The sequence below is a fragment of the Lycium barbarum genome, chromosome 11 (assembly GCF_019175385.1).
Source record: "Lycium barbarum isolate Lr01 chromosome 11, ASM1917538v2, whole genome shotgun sequence".
In the NCBI taxonomy this organism is placed as follows: Eukaryota; Viridiplantae; Streptophyta; class Magnoliopsida; order Solanales; family Solanaceae; genus Lycium; species Lycium barbarum.
The window spans coordinates 18,050,585-18,071,292 of record NC_083347.1 but is presented as its reverse complement, the minus strand read 5'-3'; the positions used below and the strand labels follow the sequence as shown (position 1 = coordinate 18,071,292).

The 20,708-nt window shown below is 32.2% G+C and overlaps 1 protein-coding gene across 1 annotated transcript; it reads right to left on the bottom strand.

The window, feature by feature from the left end:
• Positions 1 to 12,247: 12,247 nt before the first annotated feature.
• LOC132618689 (calcium-binding protein KRP1-like) lies at positions 12,248 to 12,971 on the bottom strand. Its single transcript, XM_060333703.1, has one exon. It carries the CDS (start codon positions 12,832 to 12,834, stop codon positions 12,475 to 12,477), a length of 360 nt encoding a protein of 119 aa, XP_060189686.1. The 5' UTR covers positions 12,835 to 12,971; the 3' UTR covers positions 12,248 to 12,474.
• Positions 12,972 to 20,708: the final 7,737 nt, after the last annotated feature.

Here is a 20,708-nt window from a genome sequence, read left to right as displayed (position 1 = left end):
TCACCTTTTTCTTCTACAATTTAGATGAGATGTAACAGTGTCATTGGGGTTAGTTAAGTTTAGGGTTTGAAACTTTCAAAAAGAGTAACAAAAGAGAGAAAAAAAGACTTTCAAAAGAGTGAAATACTACTAGAATTCGTGCGGGAAGAACGCTTGAGTTTGTTTCGATTCAAATTGGACATTTTTCTTTAATCTCTTATCGTCTTAGTCTATTTTAAGTAGGACTTTTAATGTACGTAAAAGAAAAAAATGATACGTACATAAGTCAGGCACGAATTGATTAATTGGAACACTGCAATAGTAATAAATTTTAATGAAAAAGCTTCCCTAGGCATTTACAATGGACAGCTTATGCATGTTCCTATTTTGTATAAGAAGAATATCAAGAAAATAGCATGACTCTGTATATAAAATACCGTTATGATCATTTCATTAAACTTTCAAAGATCTCGGATCACGCATTTACGTCTCATCTCCCCCATGGGCGCCTGTCAAGTGGGTCGGGCCAGCTCGAACCCGGCCCGGTAAACCCGGCCCACCACCGGCCCGACCAAGACCCACTAAGAGGTGTAAGGGGCTGGGCTAGGTGGGATTTATTAGGGGGCTGGGTCGGACAAGGTGGACAGCCCACCAGCCCGGCCCACCAGTAGCTCGGTTGATGGCCTACCGGGGCACAGGCCCGGCCCACTTCAAATAAAAATAAAAATAAAACAAGATATGTACTACATTTATTACTAATAATAAGTATTTTAAAAACATTGTATCCCAATAAATTAGGAGTCTCTTTTTACGGAGCACTTTAGTTTTCTTTAAAATTGTATTTTAAAGCTAGACAATCTTATTTTCTCAACAAATATACCTTTGATACATTTTCAGTATATAGTATCTATTATATTGTGATAGTACTTATCTCAAAAAATATACCTTTGATAAATCATTTAGTTCAATTTCATGCTTTTCACAAGTGTCTACGCAACACACCGGTACCCCCTCCACCCCCCACCCCCCTAATAGGCTAATACCCGTCGCTCCGAACTTGTGGAGATATATGTCACCACAATGTTGACATGTAACATGCTCCTCATTTACTCACTCAAAATGCATCCACACCCACTTGAAGTTGATCTTCGAACTCGAGGAGAAGATGGAGGTGAAGTAATGTACACTAGTTGAATAGCAAATTTAGATAAAGCGAGAATTGTGTGGAAATGAAGAAGAATGGAGGGGTATTTATAGTTTGAAAATATGACCAAAGTGCAGTTATTCATAAATTTAGGGGTTCAAATAAAATTAGCCACGACTAGTTTTTTAAATTTACAATGGCTAGCTTTTTTAATTTGATGACGACTAAACTTTTTTTTAATTTAGCAATTTTATCATTAGTTGTAAATGTTAATTTTATTATTAGTAGTAAATGTAAATGTCTATTTTTGTATTAGAACTTTAAAAAAAAAAAAGGCCCACTAACTAAAACCCGGCCCGGCCCACTTGACACCCTTAGGCACCGTAACGAATTTAATTTCATCTCCTATTTTTAAGATGAATTTATGTTATATATACTGAAATTATAAAGATATTTTCTATCATTAGTTCAATTTAACCTGCAATAACTATTTATTACTCTAGTTTTCAAGTTGAAATCAAACCAGCTAGCAATGAAATTTGACCTTCTATTGTAAGTCAACTTAACCTGATGATGTAAAAAAGTTTACAAAGAGTAAACTCTAATATAATTAGATTCCGGCACGTCATATCTCAACCTTTACAACATTAATAATGAATAAAATTTCAAAATTTATGACCTTCACACCAAATTCTTAGGGAATATGAACCTTTTGACTGTCGCGCGTATTATTTTCTAACGTATATTTGTCATTTTTTGTACAGAAAAAGGGGAAGGATAGTGGTTTCTTAGATCTTTGTTTCATGTGCTCATGCTTTTGTTGGTGCTTCTTGTGATGAAATATGAATAGCATCACGATGCTCGCATAAATCTGATTGCAACTTGACTAAGATGTAAAATTGAATCCATCAAATCATCAGTGTGAAGAATTGGAGAGGTTATGCATCAAAAAAAAAAAAATCATTAAATTTTTCAAATTACTAACTTGGTATGATGCATTTTTTTTATTAAATAACTGTTTTCTTCATGTACCACTAATATAATTCGGAAGCCAAATGAATATGTAAAACTATGTGCCTAGTCAAGAACTCAAGATGTTGCAGATATTGGATAAATGTACATACCCGACTTTCTAAAATTACATTTAAGCCCACTACCTAATTGGGCCTACAAGTAGAGGTTCGTGATTGGGCTGGCGACCCAAGAGCACGTCTCCTGTACATCTTTTTTTCTTCAAAATATTGCGTGGATTGTCCTTCATACGAATAGGTCTTTAATTTTTGTCCCTCAATTCACTGGTCTTTAATTTTTTTCCCCTACTTCTTATTTAATGAAAATGTGTGGGCTAAGTACCCTTTTCGCACCATAAATTCTGGGCTCGATCCCCAGCAGACTCGAAAGGGTGAAGTTACATAGAACCTATGCCTTGTCCGGAAAAGGTTTGTGGAAATGAAGTTCTGCCTTAATTTCGCAACTATGTCTATAGGCGTAGGTTCTATGTAGTTCCATAGAAATCTTTGTCGTGTCCGACATAGTTTCTATATAGCTATATAGCGAATAGGCATAGTTTCATAAGAACTTATTATGCCTTGTCAATTTTTTATTTTTTTTTACTGAGCAGGGGTTCAAACCCAGAACCTCAGGATATTTTTGGCTACCTTTTAAGCGAAGGGAAAAATTAAAGACCTGCCTCTTTGAAGGGAAATCGTGCAAATTACCCCTTTTTTCTTTAGGGAAAAGGACATTGAGAGGCCCCCAACAAAACAAAGGCTGAAAAAGGCCCCATTTTGGGCCTAATACCGCAAGGTGGCCTTTCGGCCCAAATTAATACCAGGCGCTAGACACCCAGCCCTTCACTAAAAAAGAAAAAAAAATTGACCTTTGTGGCGACTTTAGTAGTCACTAAAAGTTCGCTGCAAAAAGAACAGGACTATTTGTAAAGTCGCCACTAAAGATCAACGAAAAAAATTCTGATCCTTGTAAAAATACATATACAATAGTGATACATATTCTATACATATATAGTATAACCATTATTGTATAGAATGTGTATCACTGCTGTATATGTATAGAAACAATGTATCACACATATAGAAACTGTATCATTATCATATAGAACATGTATCCCTAAAGTATATGTATAGAAAATATATCATTGTTGTATAATTTGTGTATAAAAAAATGTATAATCAACTTATAATTCTTGTTTAATAAATATATAATTAGTGTATACTTACTAATTATACACATATTATACATTTTTTCTATACATATCTAGTAGTGATACATTTCTATGCGACATGCTATACATATACAATATAATCATTGTTGTATCGAATATGTATCACTAATGTATATGTATAATACATTTTCTATACGTATGATACACTTCTATACAAGAATGATACAATTTATATATATATATATGCTGGAATTAGTTAGAAAATAGCGAGAAAATGAAATTATTTTGAAAAGGCTAAAAAATGACCTTTAAAATTCTTGGGCCAGCGGGTGTCAATACTTTCACCCGGATGGCCATTTGTGTCCTTTTCCCTTTTCTTTAAAGATGTTTCCGATGACAGTATTTGTGATGGGTTATTTCATAAAGAGATAATAGTCCAAAACACACCTGATAGTTCAAGTGTGTTTTGCTAAATAGGTGGTGATAATTCAAGTAGAAAATACAAACACTTGATAGGTCAGATAGAAAATTAGCAAAAATTGTGCTATTTCAGGTGTTTTTGTTTTTAACCATTATCTCTTTCATAAATATTGTCTTAAATATTAGACGATTGTGGCTAAGAGATGTCATATTTACAGAGTTTGCAAGTGAAGGATTTCATATTTGGAGTTTCAATTAGGATACATACAAAGTTTATAAACTATGAAGCAGGACCCAACGTAAACGGATCTGTGCTCCCATTGAGTCCAAGGTTCATCGCTCAAAGCCCATCGTATACTTCTGTCTTTTGATTGTTAGAACCAACACTTTTTGCTTGGACAATGTATTTTATCTTTTGGGTTCCAACTTAATTGACCCACAAAGTGGGTGTTTGATCCAAAATACCCACTAAAAAAAAAAGTTACAATACTACCTTTTGCGCAGAAATTTCCTGCGCAAAATGACTTAACAGTTAACAACGCTGTTAAGTCCTTTGGCGCAGGAAATTCCTGCGCAATAGGTAAAAATCCTTTTGCGCAAGATATTCCTGCAGGATGGGGGTTAATTATTTAGCAACCCACATCTGACAACATTAAGCTCGCTTTTATATAACTCATTTGGTTAAAAAAACTCACATTTTTAAAAATGCCTAATTCAAGATGCTTCATTAAAAAAAAATACATCATTCTTTACAATCACAAAATACTTAAGATTCATAATTCACGACAATTCGAATACATCAAAAAGAATTAAAATACATTCATAAAATCATGAGGTTCTTCAACCACGAGAGGTTCTTCCACTATGAGAGGTACTTGTACCATCATGGCTCCGTAGGTCACACAAACGCTTATCATGGCCAAACTCATTACACGTCGAGCACATTCGAGAGTATGTCATATCCGGAACATCCATTTGATTGGGAATCCGAGTTCGTGTGTTAACACTCATTTTACGGATATACTCCTTGTTAGCAATCATTAAAAATGGCTCGTTTGGCCAATAAGACTGATCACCAAGTGGGTAGAAACTATCGGCATATGCTTTAAGATAACTTTTGATGTTGTATTCTGATGCCACATAATTTGATACTGTTTTTCTCATTGCCTCGAAACACTTGATGGCTTGAGAACACGGCATGTAGTATGATTGCCACTTACCACAACTACACGTTCTTGTGCTCTCATAAACGGTATGAATGTTTCCTCTCCGACCTTGGTAATAACCCATCCTTACTTCATACACACGTTCAGTATGGTTATAATCTACCATGTTGTGTAGCACACATTTTTTCCTATGATGCTCGAACATTTTTGCAGGATTTGGCATCCATTTCCCACCATCTGCTAATATGGCTTTGGCATGTCTTGTTCTAGTCACAACCCGCTCCACAACTTTCTTGTAAGTCATTCTCACCATTGCAGTAACGGGCAGTCCCCGAAGCAGATTTTAGCAAATCATTGAATGACTCCGAGATATTTATTGTTAGCATCCCCTATCTCCTGCCTTCATCCGCATGTAATGTCCATTTGTCAACGTCGATTTCTTTAACTAATCATATTCTTCCGGCTTCACTGCCTTGATCATCTCCGTCTGCACAAGAAACTTTTTTTCTTAATGCTTTATTGCAGCCGCCCACATCAATTTGTTTAGTGTGTTGTTTCCAAATTTCGTTTGAAAAATTTCCTATATGTGCCTTAAACAAAAACAATGGTAAGCAAAGGAAGGCTGCCACCCCGCCAAATGAAACATATTGTTCAATATACCGTCATGTCAATCAGATAGTACGCATATGCCCATACGATCCTTAATAACATATCGCCTCAAATGTGTCAAAAACATCCCCCGTGTCTCGTTGCTCTCGTTAGTGGCAATGGCGAAAGCAAGAGGGAATATCGACCCATTGGCAGTCATTCCTATTGCAATACATGGTTTGAATGTCAAAAACACAAAATTGAAAATATTACCGACCACACAAAGTTGGGTGTCGAGCCTCACTCTACAATAGTACCAAGATTGAATTTTTGTAGAGCTGTCATATACCTCGGCAATTGCTTGAAAGAGCCCTCTCATGTACCATAAATCATCTCAAAAGCGCGCCTACGCCCGAGATATTCCTTTTTCTTGCTTATCGTTTTACGATATACTCCCTCAACGTTTCTTGTGCAACCTTTGATGGGGATCCTGGACGAGTTTTAAAAAATAACATTTAGCAATGATAATTTAATTGATGTCAAAATTACACTGAACTTGGTCGAATAGGTTACCTTAGGGTTTCGGCAACGTCAAACAAGTAACACTTGAGCAATTATATTTGTATCTAAATTAAAATGATCTACTCGATTCTCTTCCATATTACAAGTGTGATATAGGTGGAATTTTGTGATAATCCACATACTATCATGCCTAACAATACCCCGAAGCATCCATTGACAACCTTAATATTGTCGTCTGCAAACCAGTCTCCATATCTTTCGGGTTAAATCATCAACTCAAAACTCCCTCATTTCCTTGTAGCTATAAATGTTGACGGCCCTTTGCAATGCCTTTTTGGATTCGAAATCATGTCTTTTGCAAGGTGAACTTGATCCCTTACAAGATTGACAAGTTCTTTCCACAATTTTTGGCGAATTGGATCTTCTCTGGTGAAGATAAAGGCATCAACACGACCTTGAAGATTTTCAAGATATGGAATCATGTCAGAATACCACTGAATTGGGCTTTCGGTCATCGATACTTGTTGGTGAATTGGGCTTTCTAGCAACGGTTCTTGCTGGTTTGGCCGACTTTGCATCATTTCTACTAAATGTTGTTCCCGCATATGAGGATGAACATTAATCTCATCGTCGTCGTCATCATCGGATACCTCTGCATTCGATATATCATCGCTATCACTCGATGATATTTCTATATGATTTGGATAATCATCACCATCTAGTAAAGACCTCTTCCTACACGAAAAATAGGTAGCATATTTTAAATACGAACATCAAAATATATATGGATTATTTAATATCAAGGTGATGAACCTACCGATAATGATCAATACTGTCAGGGTTTGAAGAAAGATCGATTGCACCGAAATCAACATTTGGTACCGCTGGCGAGTTTTGTGAATAATTTTCACTACAGAGACAGTTCAAGTATTCTAAATATTAAACATCAAAACACTTATATTATTTAATTAATAAAAAGTATACCTACCGATAATAATCAGCTGCATCGAACTGGGAGGATTGCCCAATATTACTCAAATCAAGTGTAAAACCCCTAAAAAATTACCAAAAAAACATTACTATTACCATATGTATAATAAAATAAACACGTGCTACTGCATAAAATAATAATTTAAAAATGAATATTTACCAATTTTCACCGTATTTTTTGATTAAATTGCTGACTTGGAGTTTCCAGCGGCACTTGACCACTCAAAATGTCTCCATAAGAACTCAAGTCAGTATAAGTGTTACCATGAGTAGGCTGGACTTGAGGGACTTCCTCACGAGTCCTGGCCAAGACTTCACTACGACTGTGAGGTATCTTTTCAACATACATTTTAAGAACATTGAGGGTGATTAACCCCCTATATTCTTCCGGCGCACTCAAATATCCCCTCAAAGACTTATCATCATTGATAGTCCACTCTTCATAAAGCACTAAACCTTACGGTGCAATGAATATTGGATATCTGCCTATTATAGATAATGCATACTTACGATTACTTTTCATTCTTTTGTATATGGCGTTGAGTAACGTTTTGTAATTTAAGGTAGTTGTCAAATCAAGGATGTCATTCTGAAAACTCATATTTTGCACATCAAAATGTTGCGCAATATAAGTATGTCATATAAAGTGGTAAAAAGCAAGCATAGTGTTGTCAAATCAATGATTAGTATATAACATGAATGACGAACAACTAGCATTCACATTAAAATGAGCTATTATGTCAATTTGGAACCAATTTTATGATATTGGTTCTATTACATGTTTTACCCCAGCAAACATATTCGAAGCAATGGGTAGGACTTGGGAACTAAATGAGGATGATTTTAAATACTCAAATAACCCGAACCACATATACAATACTCAAATAACCCGAACCACATATACAATCAAGAATACAATAATACAATGAGAGCTGAGTGGAATTGGCGTGTTAGGGAGGCTGAAATGCTAGAACAAAACTTGAGGGCACTCAGACTCAAACGTCCAAAAAGTCGTGCTACGTCAGTGCCTCGTGGTACACCACAAGAGTTCAATTTGGTAGAATTTGGTCAACATTTATATGCCAAATTCAAATCCAAGTGGGATTCGGACTATGAGACGTCCGATGAAGATAATTCCCCCTGATCCTATTAATATTTTTTTATAATAAAGTAGTTAGGTAGGGTCATAATGATGACCCCAAGGGTACTTGGGGGATTGCAACTATATAAGTAGCCTTTCATTTGTTATTAAGCTATGATATATTCAATGTCGAGTAGTAGAAATGTAGATTGGTCGGTATTCCTTTCAAATGATTCAAGTAGCAGTGGTGATGAAAGTTCAAATCATAGCAGCTATCCGGTGAATCAAGTTATCTTGATAACAATGAATTCAAGATAGACGATTTGAAACCCACCTTCTTATAGAGTGTAATGATTATTTTTGCAATGTGAAATATTCAGATCCACGAGAATATTATTGTGGGTTACGTCGAGAATGGGCATATCGGCTTGCCGAATTAGGACGTCTTGTTCGTGACTTGAAAAATCTCAACGCTCAAACCCCATCAAGGTTCTCAATGACCATGCCTCGAACTGATCCACATTCTTGCGAGATTGTCGTACAAAGGATTAGAAAAGAAAACAACAAAATGCTAGCAAGACGTTTTAGATTTTACATGCTAAAGTTGGCCAAAGAACAAGCATCATCAACGGGTAGAGACCTAACATCTACAGAAAGAAGATATGTCTTAAGAAACTCAAAATATTGTTCTGAGGACGATATTAAGGACTTCTATTCTTATAATGATTATGGGTTATTTTGGTTCACTTGCTTAGTTTTTTTGGGTCATTTAAGTTCTGAACTCATGATTTAGTTTGTAATTTTAATTTACGATGAAGTCATCAATTTGAAGAAAATTAGTATCTATTTAATTTGCTTTGATTGTTATAGTCTGCTATTAATTTATATAAGTTTCTTAGAGTTTATAATACATAAAAGTTCGACAATTCATAATTTTAAAGAAAACACAAATAAATTAATGCATAAAAGGTGCCGATTACATAATACATGAAAACGTACAACTAGCAAAAATAAAATACGTAAAAATAACAAAAAATACATAGAAATAATAAACTTAATAAACAAAAGACATAGAAATAATATACAACAACAAGATAGCACAAATAATCTTCCAAAATTTCAGTTTTTCTTTCGAAGCATTTTTCTCGTGTTGAGTGTCTCTAAGGTTAGCCTTGAAAAAAATTTGTTTTTCTTTGGAGTCTTTTAGCAAGACCTCCAAAAGGTCAATTTTTTCTTGAGCTTCCATAAGCTTAAACTGCAAGTCAAACTTCACGGTATCTCTAGTGATACGTGAGATCACGATATCTCTATCAACAAGAGGCTTTTAAAACTTCGCCGCCACCGTTTTATCCACGAGAATGCTATCTTCCCATCGAAAATGTTTGCAACCATTCATGTCCTATAAACATTACAAGAAAATCAGTTTTTGAAAGTAAAATATGTAGATAATGTGAAAAAAAATCTAAACCTTAAAAATTTGTAAAAACACTTACTTCAGGCACTTTACAATGCCAAAAAAGATGACTCTGATTATCTTGGGTCCTTGATGTTCTTAGCTTACAATAATAATTGCATTCACAAACATCGGATTTTATAGCAAAGTTTGATGTTTCAGAGCTTTGAGACATGATTTTTAGGGGGCTAAAGTATGTTGAAAGAGTGATAATGGAGGAGGTGAAGAGTGACTTGAAAATGGTGAAGTGTTAGGGTTTATATTAACCCCTATTGCGCATGAATTTCCTGTGCAAAAAGTAGTAATGCAACTTTTTTTTAGTAGGTATTTTGGTTCACTTGCTTAGGTTTTGGGTCATATAAGCTCCGGGACTCTTTATCTTTCTTTTTTCTATTAAGTTTCTATTTATGATCACATAAATTATCATTAACCTTCTCTTTGTCTATATTCTTTTCTTTCTTTTTTTGGAAATTCAGGGAAACCCGCACCCGCCCTTTCAGGTGCATACTGGGTAACCTGCTAATTGCCCAATAGCTTGCAAACCACATAGGAAATGTAAGCCTAACTAGGCAAGCCTCGTGCGATGAGCTCTGCCTGAGAAGGCTGGTGGTGAGGGGAATCAATCCCAGGTAAGAAACCACTCAGCCGACCCTTGCGGGTAATTGTCTATGTTCTTATAAAATAGGATTTCCAATCTTGTAAATTTTTAATATTTGAAGCCAAATGCATTTTCTAAGTCAACCATTTCATAGTATATTAAGGATAATAAATTTGAGTTAAATAAATCGAAAACTTGAAAAAGAAGATATATCCACATATCTCAAAAGTCCGAACTGGGGATAAAAATAATTAACTTGAATCCTACTAATAAGAATCTTTTGGGACAAATACTAATCCAATTGAAAACATGGTTAATTATATTGTTTTAGTTGAAGTAGAAAAAAGTTGTGAAAGCTCACTGCCCTAGCTGCCCAGTTGTGTTTAAACATAATCTGTCTACTAGGAAAAAAGTGTGAAATTTGAGAATTTTTAAGTGAAATTAATAGTATTATATTTGAAATACACATTAATTTAGTATTTAAATATTTCGTTTGAAGTTCGATTTTTATAAATTCATATTTACAAGTGTGCAAAGAGTCAATATTCATACACAAAGGGACAATTCTTGGCTAGGGGTAGGAAGGAGGCTAGGTCGGCGCCATTTTTTTGGTTTGTGACTCTGACTTTTTGGCGGCCCACTATCCAATTGTAGCCAAAAAAATTCTCACAAAAATTAGTTATCAGCTGCCAGGAAGCTTATTTCTAGTTGTCTCCATCCAAAACATATACTATTAAGTCAATAAGACAAAAAAAAAAAAAAAGTAAGCTAGCAACAGGAAAAGAATAAGTTCTAAATTGTTAAAACTTTAAGAAGGCATAACTTTGTACTTGTGTGTTCAATTTAAGCGATATTTTTTATTTTGTATATTTTCCCATAGGTGGACTTGGCCCAACCCATTTCAAGAAAAGAATGAACAATTTGCACGATTGACCTTATTCAAGATGGTCTTTCATTTTTTTCCTTCGGATAAAACTCTTGAATTTTGAGTTTGAACCCTTATTTAGTGAAAAATTTTATAAGGCAGAGTTTGACTGCAAACTCTCCTTTATCATGCTGAGTTTTGCCTTCAGGCATAAGGCAAACTCTACCTTAAGGTAGAAGTTTGTATTAAGACAATTTTTTTTTTTACTCAGGTGAAATTTTACAAAACTCTACCTTAAGGCTTAACTTTTGCCCGAATAGACTTAATTTTGCTATAAAACTCTGCATTGAGACGGGGTTTGAAATTCAAGCCTCAAGATCTTAGACGAAAAGTAAAAATTAAAGACTAACAATTTGAGGGACAAAAATTAAAGACCAATGCCTTTGAAGGACAATCCGAGCAAAAAAATGGAAAGGGATCACTTTTCCCATTTAATTTACATTTTTGCTGAGTTGTATAAATCTATAGGCAAAATAATATAGTTCAAGATCGAAATGTCTGTCATATAGAGTGTCTGATATGAATGTCAATTTCAGTACATATAAAACTCAATTTAAAAAATGAAGCAAAACAACAAAAAAAGTTTACAAGGTTGCCGACCCCGGCTCATAAGGAGCCAATAGGCCTCACCCTTAATGGTCATGGCGAACCCTTCTCGGCCCCACCAGGTTGACTCTCTTACAATTACAATAACTCTACCACATTCAACGCAGTGGAGCAAGAATTTTTATTGAGGAGGTCAAGATATAAACACACAATAAGCTAATAAAATTCAACATCTACTACTTCTTCCGTTTCAAAAAAATTATCTTACTTTCGTTATTAATTTATTTAAAAAAAATTAATACATTTCTATATTTAAAAATAATTTATCTTTATAAAATAATTTACAGCTACATAAATATCCAAAACTTATTTTGAAACATATATTTCAAAAAAATTTCTTCATTTCTTAAAATATAAATAATTTTAATCTTATATATACAATATTAAATTTTTCGTGAAAGGACCCCTTCCAACCACTTCACTTCGCCCATGATTCAACGCATCATACGCAGATATGATTATTGATTATGAACCGGCTCATATTTTGATCAGCCATTAACCGAATTTTCACAGCTTTGAACCCTATTAACATTAGACGCACACTGTACAAATTGCCCACTTCTCTAAACACAGATGTAAAAATAAGCAAAAACTAGAAGAATGAAATGAATCCTGAAAGAAAAAAAGAAACAGAAATTACAAAAAAGTATTTGTATATTTGGGGCAAGAAATCAAATTCCCAATTCTTGTTTCTAGCTTTGCTATTACATTTCTCCTTCCAAATTTGAACATGAAACAAGACAAATTCAAGATCCCCAAGAAAGAAAAATCAAAGTACAGAATGAGACAGCAATTGATTTCCCTAATAATTGGACACAAATCACCTAGCTGAATTAGTCTTGAATTCTTGTTCAAGAGCAATTTCAAGCAAATCTTCAGATTCTTCCATCAATTCAGGACTCAATCTAAACATAAGTACACAAAATTCCATTTGATCAAGTGCACCATCACCATTCAAATCACCTTCTTTTAACATACTCATCAACTCATCATCTCTCAAATTTTGTAAACCAAGAAGTGCTGAATTTTTCTTCAAACTCTCAAAAGTAATAACCCCTCTTTCCTTATCCATCAATAGCTTAAAACCATTACACAACTCCCTTATTAAACCATCCCCACCTAGCTTATTTGCCATCATGGGTAACATATCTTGAAAATCATTGGTTTTTGTACCTGCCATTATGTTCTTGAAAAATAAAAGAACCTCTTTTTTCTTTTGCTCTTTTTGTTTGATTGATGATTCTTGAAGTGGGGAACAATATGTTGATCTTCTTTAATATATATAAAGGGGGAGGGGGAGATAAAGGGGTTAATTCTAGGAAAGAGGATTTTTTTTTATTTTATGTTTTGTTTTATTTTTTATTTATGGATGACAACCAAATCACAGAGATTTTAATAGCTGGTCGGCTTAGGTTCTTGCAGAATGCAATTGCCTATCTATTTCTCAGAAGAAGCCTGTCAGCCTGTCACTTTCTAAAGGGCAATTACAGTCATTTTACACATGGATTATTTTAATTATTTTATTATTAGTACATTGTCCCCTTTGACCTTCTCCATACTGCTAGGAGAATTTATTTATTTTTTTTTTTTTTAATGTTACTGTTTCCGTCCTATTTGTGTGATATAGTTTGATTAGGCATAAAGTTTAAAAAGAAAAAAACTTTTAAAATTTGTGGTCTAAAAACAAGTCATAAATATTTATGTGCCTGTAAATTATTTCATTAAGGGTAAAAGGGGAAGTTTTAAGTTAAATTACTTCTAAATATAGGAATATATTATTATTTTTTTGACAGATTTTAAAAAAAAATGTATCGCATAAATTGAGGGAGGAGATTTTTTTTTTTTTTTGGGTGTTCAAAATTGAGAAGCCAATTGGTTTGCTTTTGATATTGTTGTCTTGGTAGGCAGGGAATTGTTTAAATTGCTACGTGGAGTCACATGATTGGGATGATTATTGTTGGGTTGTGAGGGGACTTGTAAATTGTGGTGGAAACTTGGAAGCTGGAAAAGGATCTCTAGGAAAGCTCTGCCAAACTTACCTAAAATAATTTCCTTCTTTACTTCATTCATGCATATCACATAGCAGTATATTATAACTAATCAAATGATATGTTGTCAAATTTAGATTCAAAATAGTACTCCTCCATCCCATTTTATAGAACGTTATTTGATTTGACTAGATTTAAAGCTTAGGATGTTAAATTGACACGCACACTCATATAGTAGTAATATTTATAGTAGTAGAAGAAAATATTATACTTATTAAGGATATGGAAATTTAGTTGATGGAGATGACGTCACACTAAACATAAAATTTGAAAGTCGTGAAATTGTATAACAATTCAATAATATCAAAGTTTTCGGGATGCCTAATGAGGTGTTTCATATAAATTGAGATAGATGTCATGCATAGTATATGACAATGCTTTCTTTTAAGTATGAAGATATTGATAATTCTTTAAAGTTGTTAGTCAATTTCATTTAGATTTTTAAGCTACATTATATTTTAATTGAGTTTCTGAACACATGATAAATTGTTCTCATTTTTAGGTACTCAATTGAAATAGACCGTAATTTAAGTGTCTAAATAAATTTATTACTGACAAATTTAAAAGGTTGTCAATGTATTCAACCTTTGTTTAATATTATAACATCATATATCAAAAAGATATATGTATGAAAATGGTTTCCGAGAAAAAGGAGCATGATAATTCCAAACCACAAGTCAATGTAGTACTACTAAACAATTGTCCGTATCTTTATTATGTAGAAATCCTACGAGAAATTGATGTCTATTCTCAAGAAAAGAATCATGAGGATAGCTATTAGAAAGTACAATTATCTATACTTCCTGTTTTAGTCAGCCAACTACAACTACATCTACATATCCTCACTATTTAACTATATAGGCTAAATGAAGTTAAATTATATTGAGGGAATTTTATCTCAATGCATTATGAGTAAACTAAGTATCGGTTTCTGTCATGGTAAAGGTTGTTGGTAGAAGATCATTGTAGCAGTAAAAAAAAAAAAAAGGCGAATATGAGAAATAAAAGCCTGTTTTGTGCGGCTTGTTATTATCTAGTTAGAAAGGAAAAAACATTTGATAAAAGGTTGATCTTATGCTCTTTCCATCCTGTTTTATGTGACACGATTCAAAGTATGAGGTTCAAATAGTTTAATTTTTTACGTGAATTCAGACATAAAATCTTTTAAATTTTTTGAAATAAAATTTACATATTCAAAAAATACGTAAAAATACTATAAATTACAATAATTAACAAATTTAGATTATCTTTAAAAATGCGGTCAGAAAAAAACTTTTTAACTCTTCAAATAGTAATTGCAAAACTTAATGTGAACAAGTATGGTGTATTAGTTTGTAGATCAGTATAACCGTTGCTCAAATTTAATGTCGATAACAATTATGTAAAGTTAACGCCAGTTATTTCCTTAGCCTCCAAACTAACAATCCTCTAATTAATATTCTAGCTGTCTATTACCCGAACATTTACAACCAATCTCAAGAAATTCCGTTGGAGAATTAATACTGCTTCTCAGGATTATGAATAGCTTAGATTAGAAACTAACACATAATTAGAAGCAAGAATTACGTTCCGGTAATCAAACGCAAGTGTGTCTGATCAATTGACATTAGCAGAAGACTTCTCATTATACAAAGTATATCAGATTATCCAATATAACACCTGAAGAAATGGATCTTGTTGGATAATATGCACGTTAGTTAATGGACTTATATTATGGATAATATGCACAATACTAAATAAAAATCAGGACAATGATATTTTTATATATTTCTGATTTGGATAATACGTGGTGTCCTTTTAAGTGACGAAGTCTATTGTAGAAATTTATAGAAGAAAACAAAATAGAATGAGAAAAAGATTTTAGAAGTCAAAAAAAGATTGAGCCCTGCGTCTGGTAATTAGTATGACTTGGTCATCCTTTCATTTTTGTTCCAAAAAATGAGTTATTACACAAGAAAACTATACTCTTCAGTTTTATTTTATGTGGCGAGATTTAATTTTGGTTGGGAATTAGGAAATAAAATTTCAATTTTTCTTAAAATAAAATTTATCCTCGTTTAAAATTCTGAAAAAGGGTTGGATTTGCCCTTATACTCTCACAAATAACTATATTTGTCATTTGTTATATTTTTTTGCAACATATTTGTCATTGCCATCCAACTTTAAGGTTATATTTACCCTTGTACTCTTAAAAAATTACATTTATCTCTACTTTGTTAAATCCCTATGTCCCATCTTAATTTCCTACGTAACGCCTACGTGACATATTTTTTTCAAATTAAATCTGGTCTACGTTTTAATTATTTTAACCCGCTGATCCAATTAAACCCGACCCACCAACCAAAATAAATCCAACTCCCTTTCTTTTATTTCTCTGTTTACATGATAATAAAGTCATCCTTTTCGTCACGAAAGAAGAAAAGTGAGAAATTTATTAGTCAGAAAAAGGACTTGGAAGCCTCTAGAACTTTAGTCCCTTGGAATCTTAAGATTGTCAGTTGTCACACTAATTTGATTCAAATTTTACCATATTTATATAAAAATCATCATAATCTCTATTGTATAATTTTAAATTAAAATAAATTTTAAGAAGAAAAAATAAAAATGACATTAAATAAGCATAAATTATTAATTTTGATCTAAATAGTCATATGAATTTATTCCATTTAAGCTATTGTGACTAAAATAGTGTGACAAAAAGACCTTATTGTAATTCCTAGTCTTCGTGAAGACCAATTATCACTTGGGCATGCAATCTTATGGTGCAATTATTATTCTTTTCCGTGTTGGAAACTCGTTTTTCTTAATTTGTTTGCCAAAAAGCAATAAAATGAGTTGATTATAAAAGAAATTTAGATTAGGAATATTAGACCTTTTTAAAAATTACTTTAATAATGTTGTTTTGCTAAAGCACCGACCTAATTAAATTAATTAGCAACGTTTTCAGAAAAAAGAGAAGTGTCTACCGACTTCACAAAAAATCTTTTTGAGATTTAGCTGTTCATTAGTTTGGTGTTTTATTCGCTTCGCATTAGCCTTTTAATTTATTTGTTGCTATAAAAATCATTGATACTGATCCTGTTAGCATTGTTGAGTTAGGCACTTCTTTAATTAATATTATTCTTCCTTACCGAATACCATGAGAAGAAATGACATCTTACTTTTTCTAGAGTCTCCTAGCTAATTAGATTAATTAAGCACTAAAAACAAATTAAGATGCAGTGTGAGAAGATTTATGAAATTTGACAGATGTACCCACATCATAGAGATAACAAAAATAGAACTTTTAACATGTACATGTAGGCTTTTTCTACTATCTGTAAGACTGTAACTTATAGTGTTAAGATTAGGAGAAAACTCACACTGACATTAGCTGCGTGAAGCTCTTTTTTGTGAGATAAAAAAGTGAATTCACATCTTACATTTTTGGATTCATAAATTTCAAGTTTACTTTTTTATTTCACAAAAAAATGCCTAACACAATTAATGTCAGTTGTGTAAGACACATTTTAAATTTTTTCCAAGATTAGGCCTATTTCTCCGATAAAATTTGGTCATTAGTTCTGGAAGAATCAAGTTACTCCTTCCGGTTCAAAAAGAATGTCTAGTTAGCCATTTGCAGTCCCTTTAAAAAATATACTAACGTTTAGCCAAAAATAGGTAATTTGACTAAAAACCCACTAATTAAATAGGTATTGAGATTTGATCACTTACCACGTAATAAGAATAAATTTGAAAAAGTAAGATTAATTCTTTCTTAATTAGATAAGTAAACACTCTTTTTTAACCTGACGGAGTATCAACTAATTCTACCAAATCTTTTAGATATGATTTATCTCCTTTCACAGCTGGAATCGGATAATGATTAACAAGACTATGGTTGTGATAGTTAAATTCAAGTGGGGAGTGATGGACGTTCTTACGTTCAAAAATACTTAGTACTGCTTGAATTAGCATCCCCGTATATTTTTCAAACAAAAGTAAAGAATTCTCAGCGCATATAAAATAGATCAAATTATCCAGTATAAATAATATAATACCTTATGAAATGGATCTTGTTGAGTAATATGCACGTTACTTGTTAATTAAATCAGGATCCTAATCAATGACATTACTAGCCTTTTCCGGATTTTATTTTGTGTTGTGATTTCAGATGACAAGTAAACATCTTTCTTGGGGGTTAACCAGTGACTTGTAGAACGTACGTAATTATTCATTTCCTCCCGTAATAAGTGTCACTTTAGATAAAAACATACATATTAAAAAATAAATAATATAATGTGAAATTTATCAAATTAATAAATTATAATTATTTTTTCCTCTTGATTAGAACATGCACAAATAGTAAATCTTTTGACATTGAGAATCTAATAATATCAAGTTACTATGTGGCTTTTTTAATCCTAATTTTTTTCTTTAATTTGTCAGTTTTTGTCTAAAAGTAGAATTGAAAAAAACTAGCCAATTTATGTCTTGATTTTCTAAAATAACATTTATTATGTGAAAAACTTTTTAGCTAAGGTAATACATATTATGAAACGGAGGTAGTAGTAATTTAGTGTGACTTGGCCACGGTTTCATAACTGATCCGAAAATGTGTCACAAGCAACTTTACAATTTTGTTACAAGAAAAAAAAAAAACATCCTTTTCATCATAATTTCGAAAGAAAGAGAGAATTCCTAAGTCACAAAAGGACTTGGAAGCCTCTGGAACTTTAGTCGGTCAAAAGCTGCCGAATCATTTCTGCACTGCATGAAGACAAGTTTATTACTTTGCGTTGCAATCTTATTATGCAATTTATTATATTCCTTTTCATGTTGGATATCTTTTATAATTATCTACTTCCTCCATCGAATTAGTTGTCATATTTCATTTTCCGAAAGACAATTTGATTAATTATTGAAGTTAAATTGAGTTAGATTAATTCAATATTTTATATTAATTAAAATTTTGATATTAATATATTGTACAAAAAGTATTATAAGTTGTCATTCTTTTCATATTGGCTTAATATCTAGATGGACCCTTAAACTTGACATGTTTTGTAAGATAGGCATATAAACTTACAAGGTGACCAGATAGACACTTAAACTTACTCAAAGTGTATTTTTCAAGTTTTCCAGTTATTTTGAAAACAAAAACTATATTTTTCAAACACTCACAATTTTCATGGCCAAACAAGCCCTAAATATATCACAAAATATATATTTTTTAAAATGCAAAAATAAGGCAATCGCATATACATGAGACTATAAATGTGCACTTAAACCAATAAATACTCGCTAATCGCAATTTTGCAGCTTTCAATTAACTCGGTTTTTTTTTACACTTGAATAATTAAAAAACAATAACTTTAACCAATAAAAATCCTTAAAAAAAGAAATTTCAAATTAAGAAATTTCTTTTTTTTTTTAAGGATTTTCTTCTCGGCTTTACAGTTTTCTTAATTTGAAATTTCTTTTTTTAAGGATTTTTATTGGTTAAAGTTATTGTTTTTTAATTATTCAAGTGTAAAAAAAAAAACCCGAGTTAATTGAAAGCTGCAAAATTGCGATTAGCGAGTATTTATTGGTTTAAGTGCACATTTATAGTCTCATGTATATGCGTTTGCCTTATTTTTGCATTTTAAAAAAAAATATTTTGTGATATATTTAGGGCTTGTTTGGCCATGAAAATTGTGAGTGTTTGAAAAATATAGTTTTTGTTTTCAAAATAACTGAAAAACTTGAAAAATACACTTTGAGTAAGTTTAAGTGTCTATCTGGTCACCTTGTAAGTTTATATGCCTATCTTACAAAACATGTCAAGTTTAAGGGTCCATTTGGGTATTAAGCCTTTCATATTAATATAACAAAAAATATTTAAAAATATTAATCAAAATTTACATAGCTCTACTCTTGAGAAGCGAAACATGACAACTAATAAAATATATAGCTGAAATTCATGGGGTCAATTAATTCAGATGTAAAGCCTATTAAAGGATCAAAAGAGTCTCTCTCTATCTCATAATTCAAGCTCTAAATATCTGATTAATAGTGAAGTGATATCATCTCACAGCACGCTCTTTTTATGATGGTTACTCCTCCTGTTTTTTTGGGGGACCAAAAATTAATAAGCTGAAACAGTCATAGAAGACTTTAGAATTGGCTTCTACATTAAGGATCCCTTAAATGACGTTTTGCTGGTAAAGTACTAAAGTAAGTTTCCTGAAGGTTTCCGAGAAAAATTGTCCTTTCAATTTCCGTTAACTTTACAATATCTTTTTGAGACTTTCTTATACTCATCCAGAGTACTCCTTCCATTTCAAAACAAGTGTCCTTTTATTCTTTTTATTTTGTTTCAAAATAAGTGATGCTTTAGGATTTCAAGAAGAAATTAATCTTATTCTTTCAAACTTACCCTTATTTATAATCAAGAATCATTAAATAACTTTTCTTTTTCTAAGCATTAATTAGGAATAAGGTGGTAAAAACACTCCTAATTTTCTAGGAGTGAGCAATTTTTTAAAGGGTGTGAATGAGCTAAAAGAAACAGTTATTTTGAAATGGAGGGAGGATTTTTTTTTTTCTTTTTCGATTGATGCTCTGACTTGTTCTGAAGTATTTTCCTGCTATATTGATTTAACATTTAGAGATTTCAGATTATACTTCAGTGCATATAGAAGTAGTATAGTGTTGTTTTTGTTATTTTTTTGGATTTTCTTTTGATGAATTCTTACATGCAGGTTGGTATTGTGCCCCTTTTGCTCAGGGTTTTTCTGATTTATAGCTGGGTGACAGGCTACAAGCGAGTTAAATAGAAGAAGAAAAAAGTATGTTATGGCGACCTCTCTCACATTACTTGAAATGAATAATCCAACTAAATCCCGAAGCATCTCCATTATGTATTTGGAAATTAAGTTTCTCATTTTAATCAGAACTGAAAAAACATGTAAATGTAAATCAACAAAGTTAATTGGAGTTCAGAGAAGTGTAAAATAAATATTATGATTTATAAAGTAAAAGG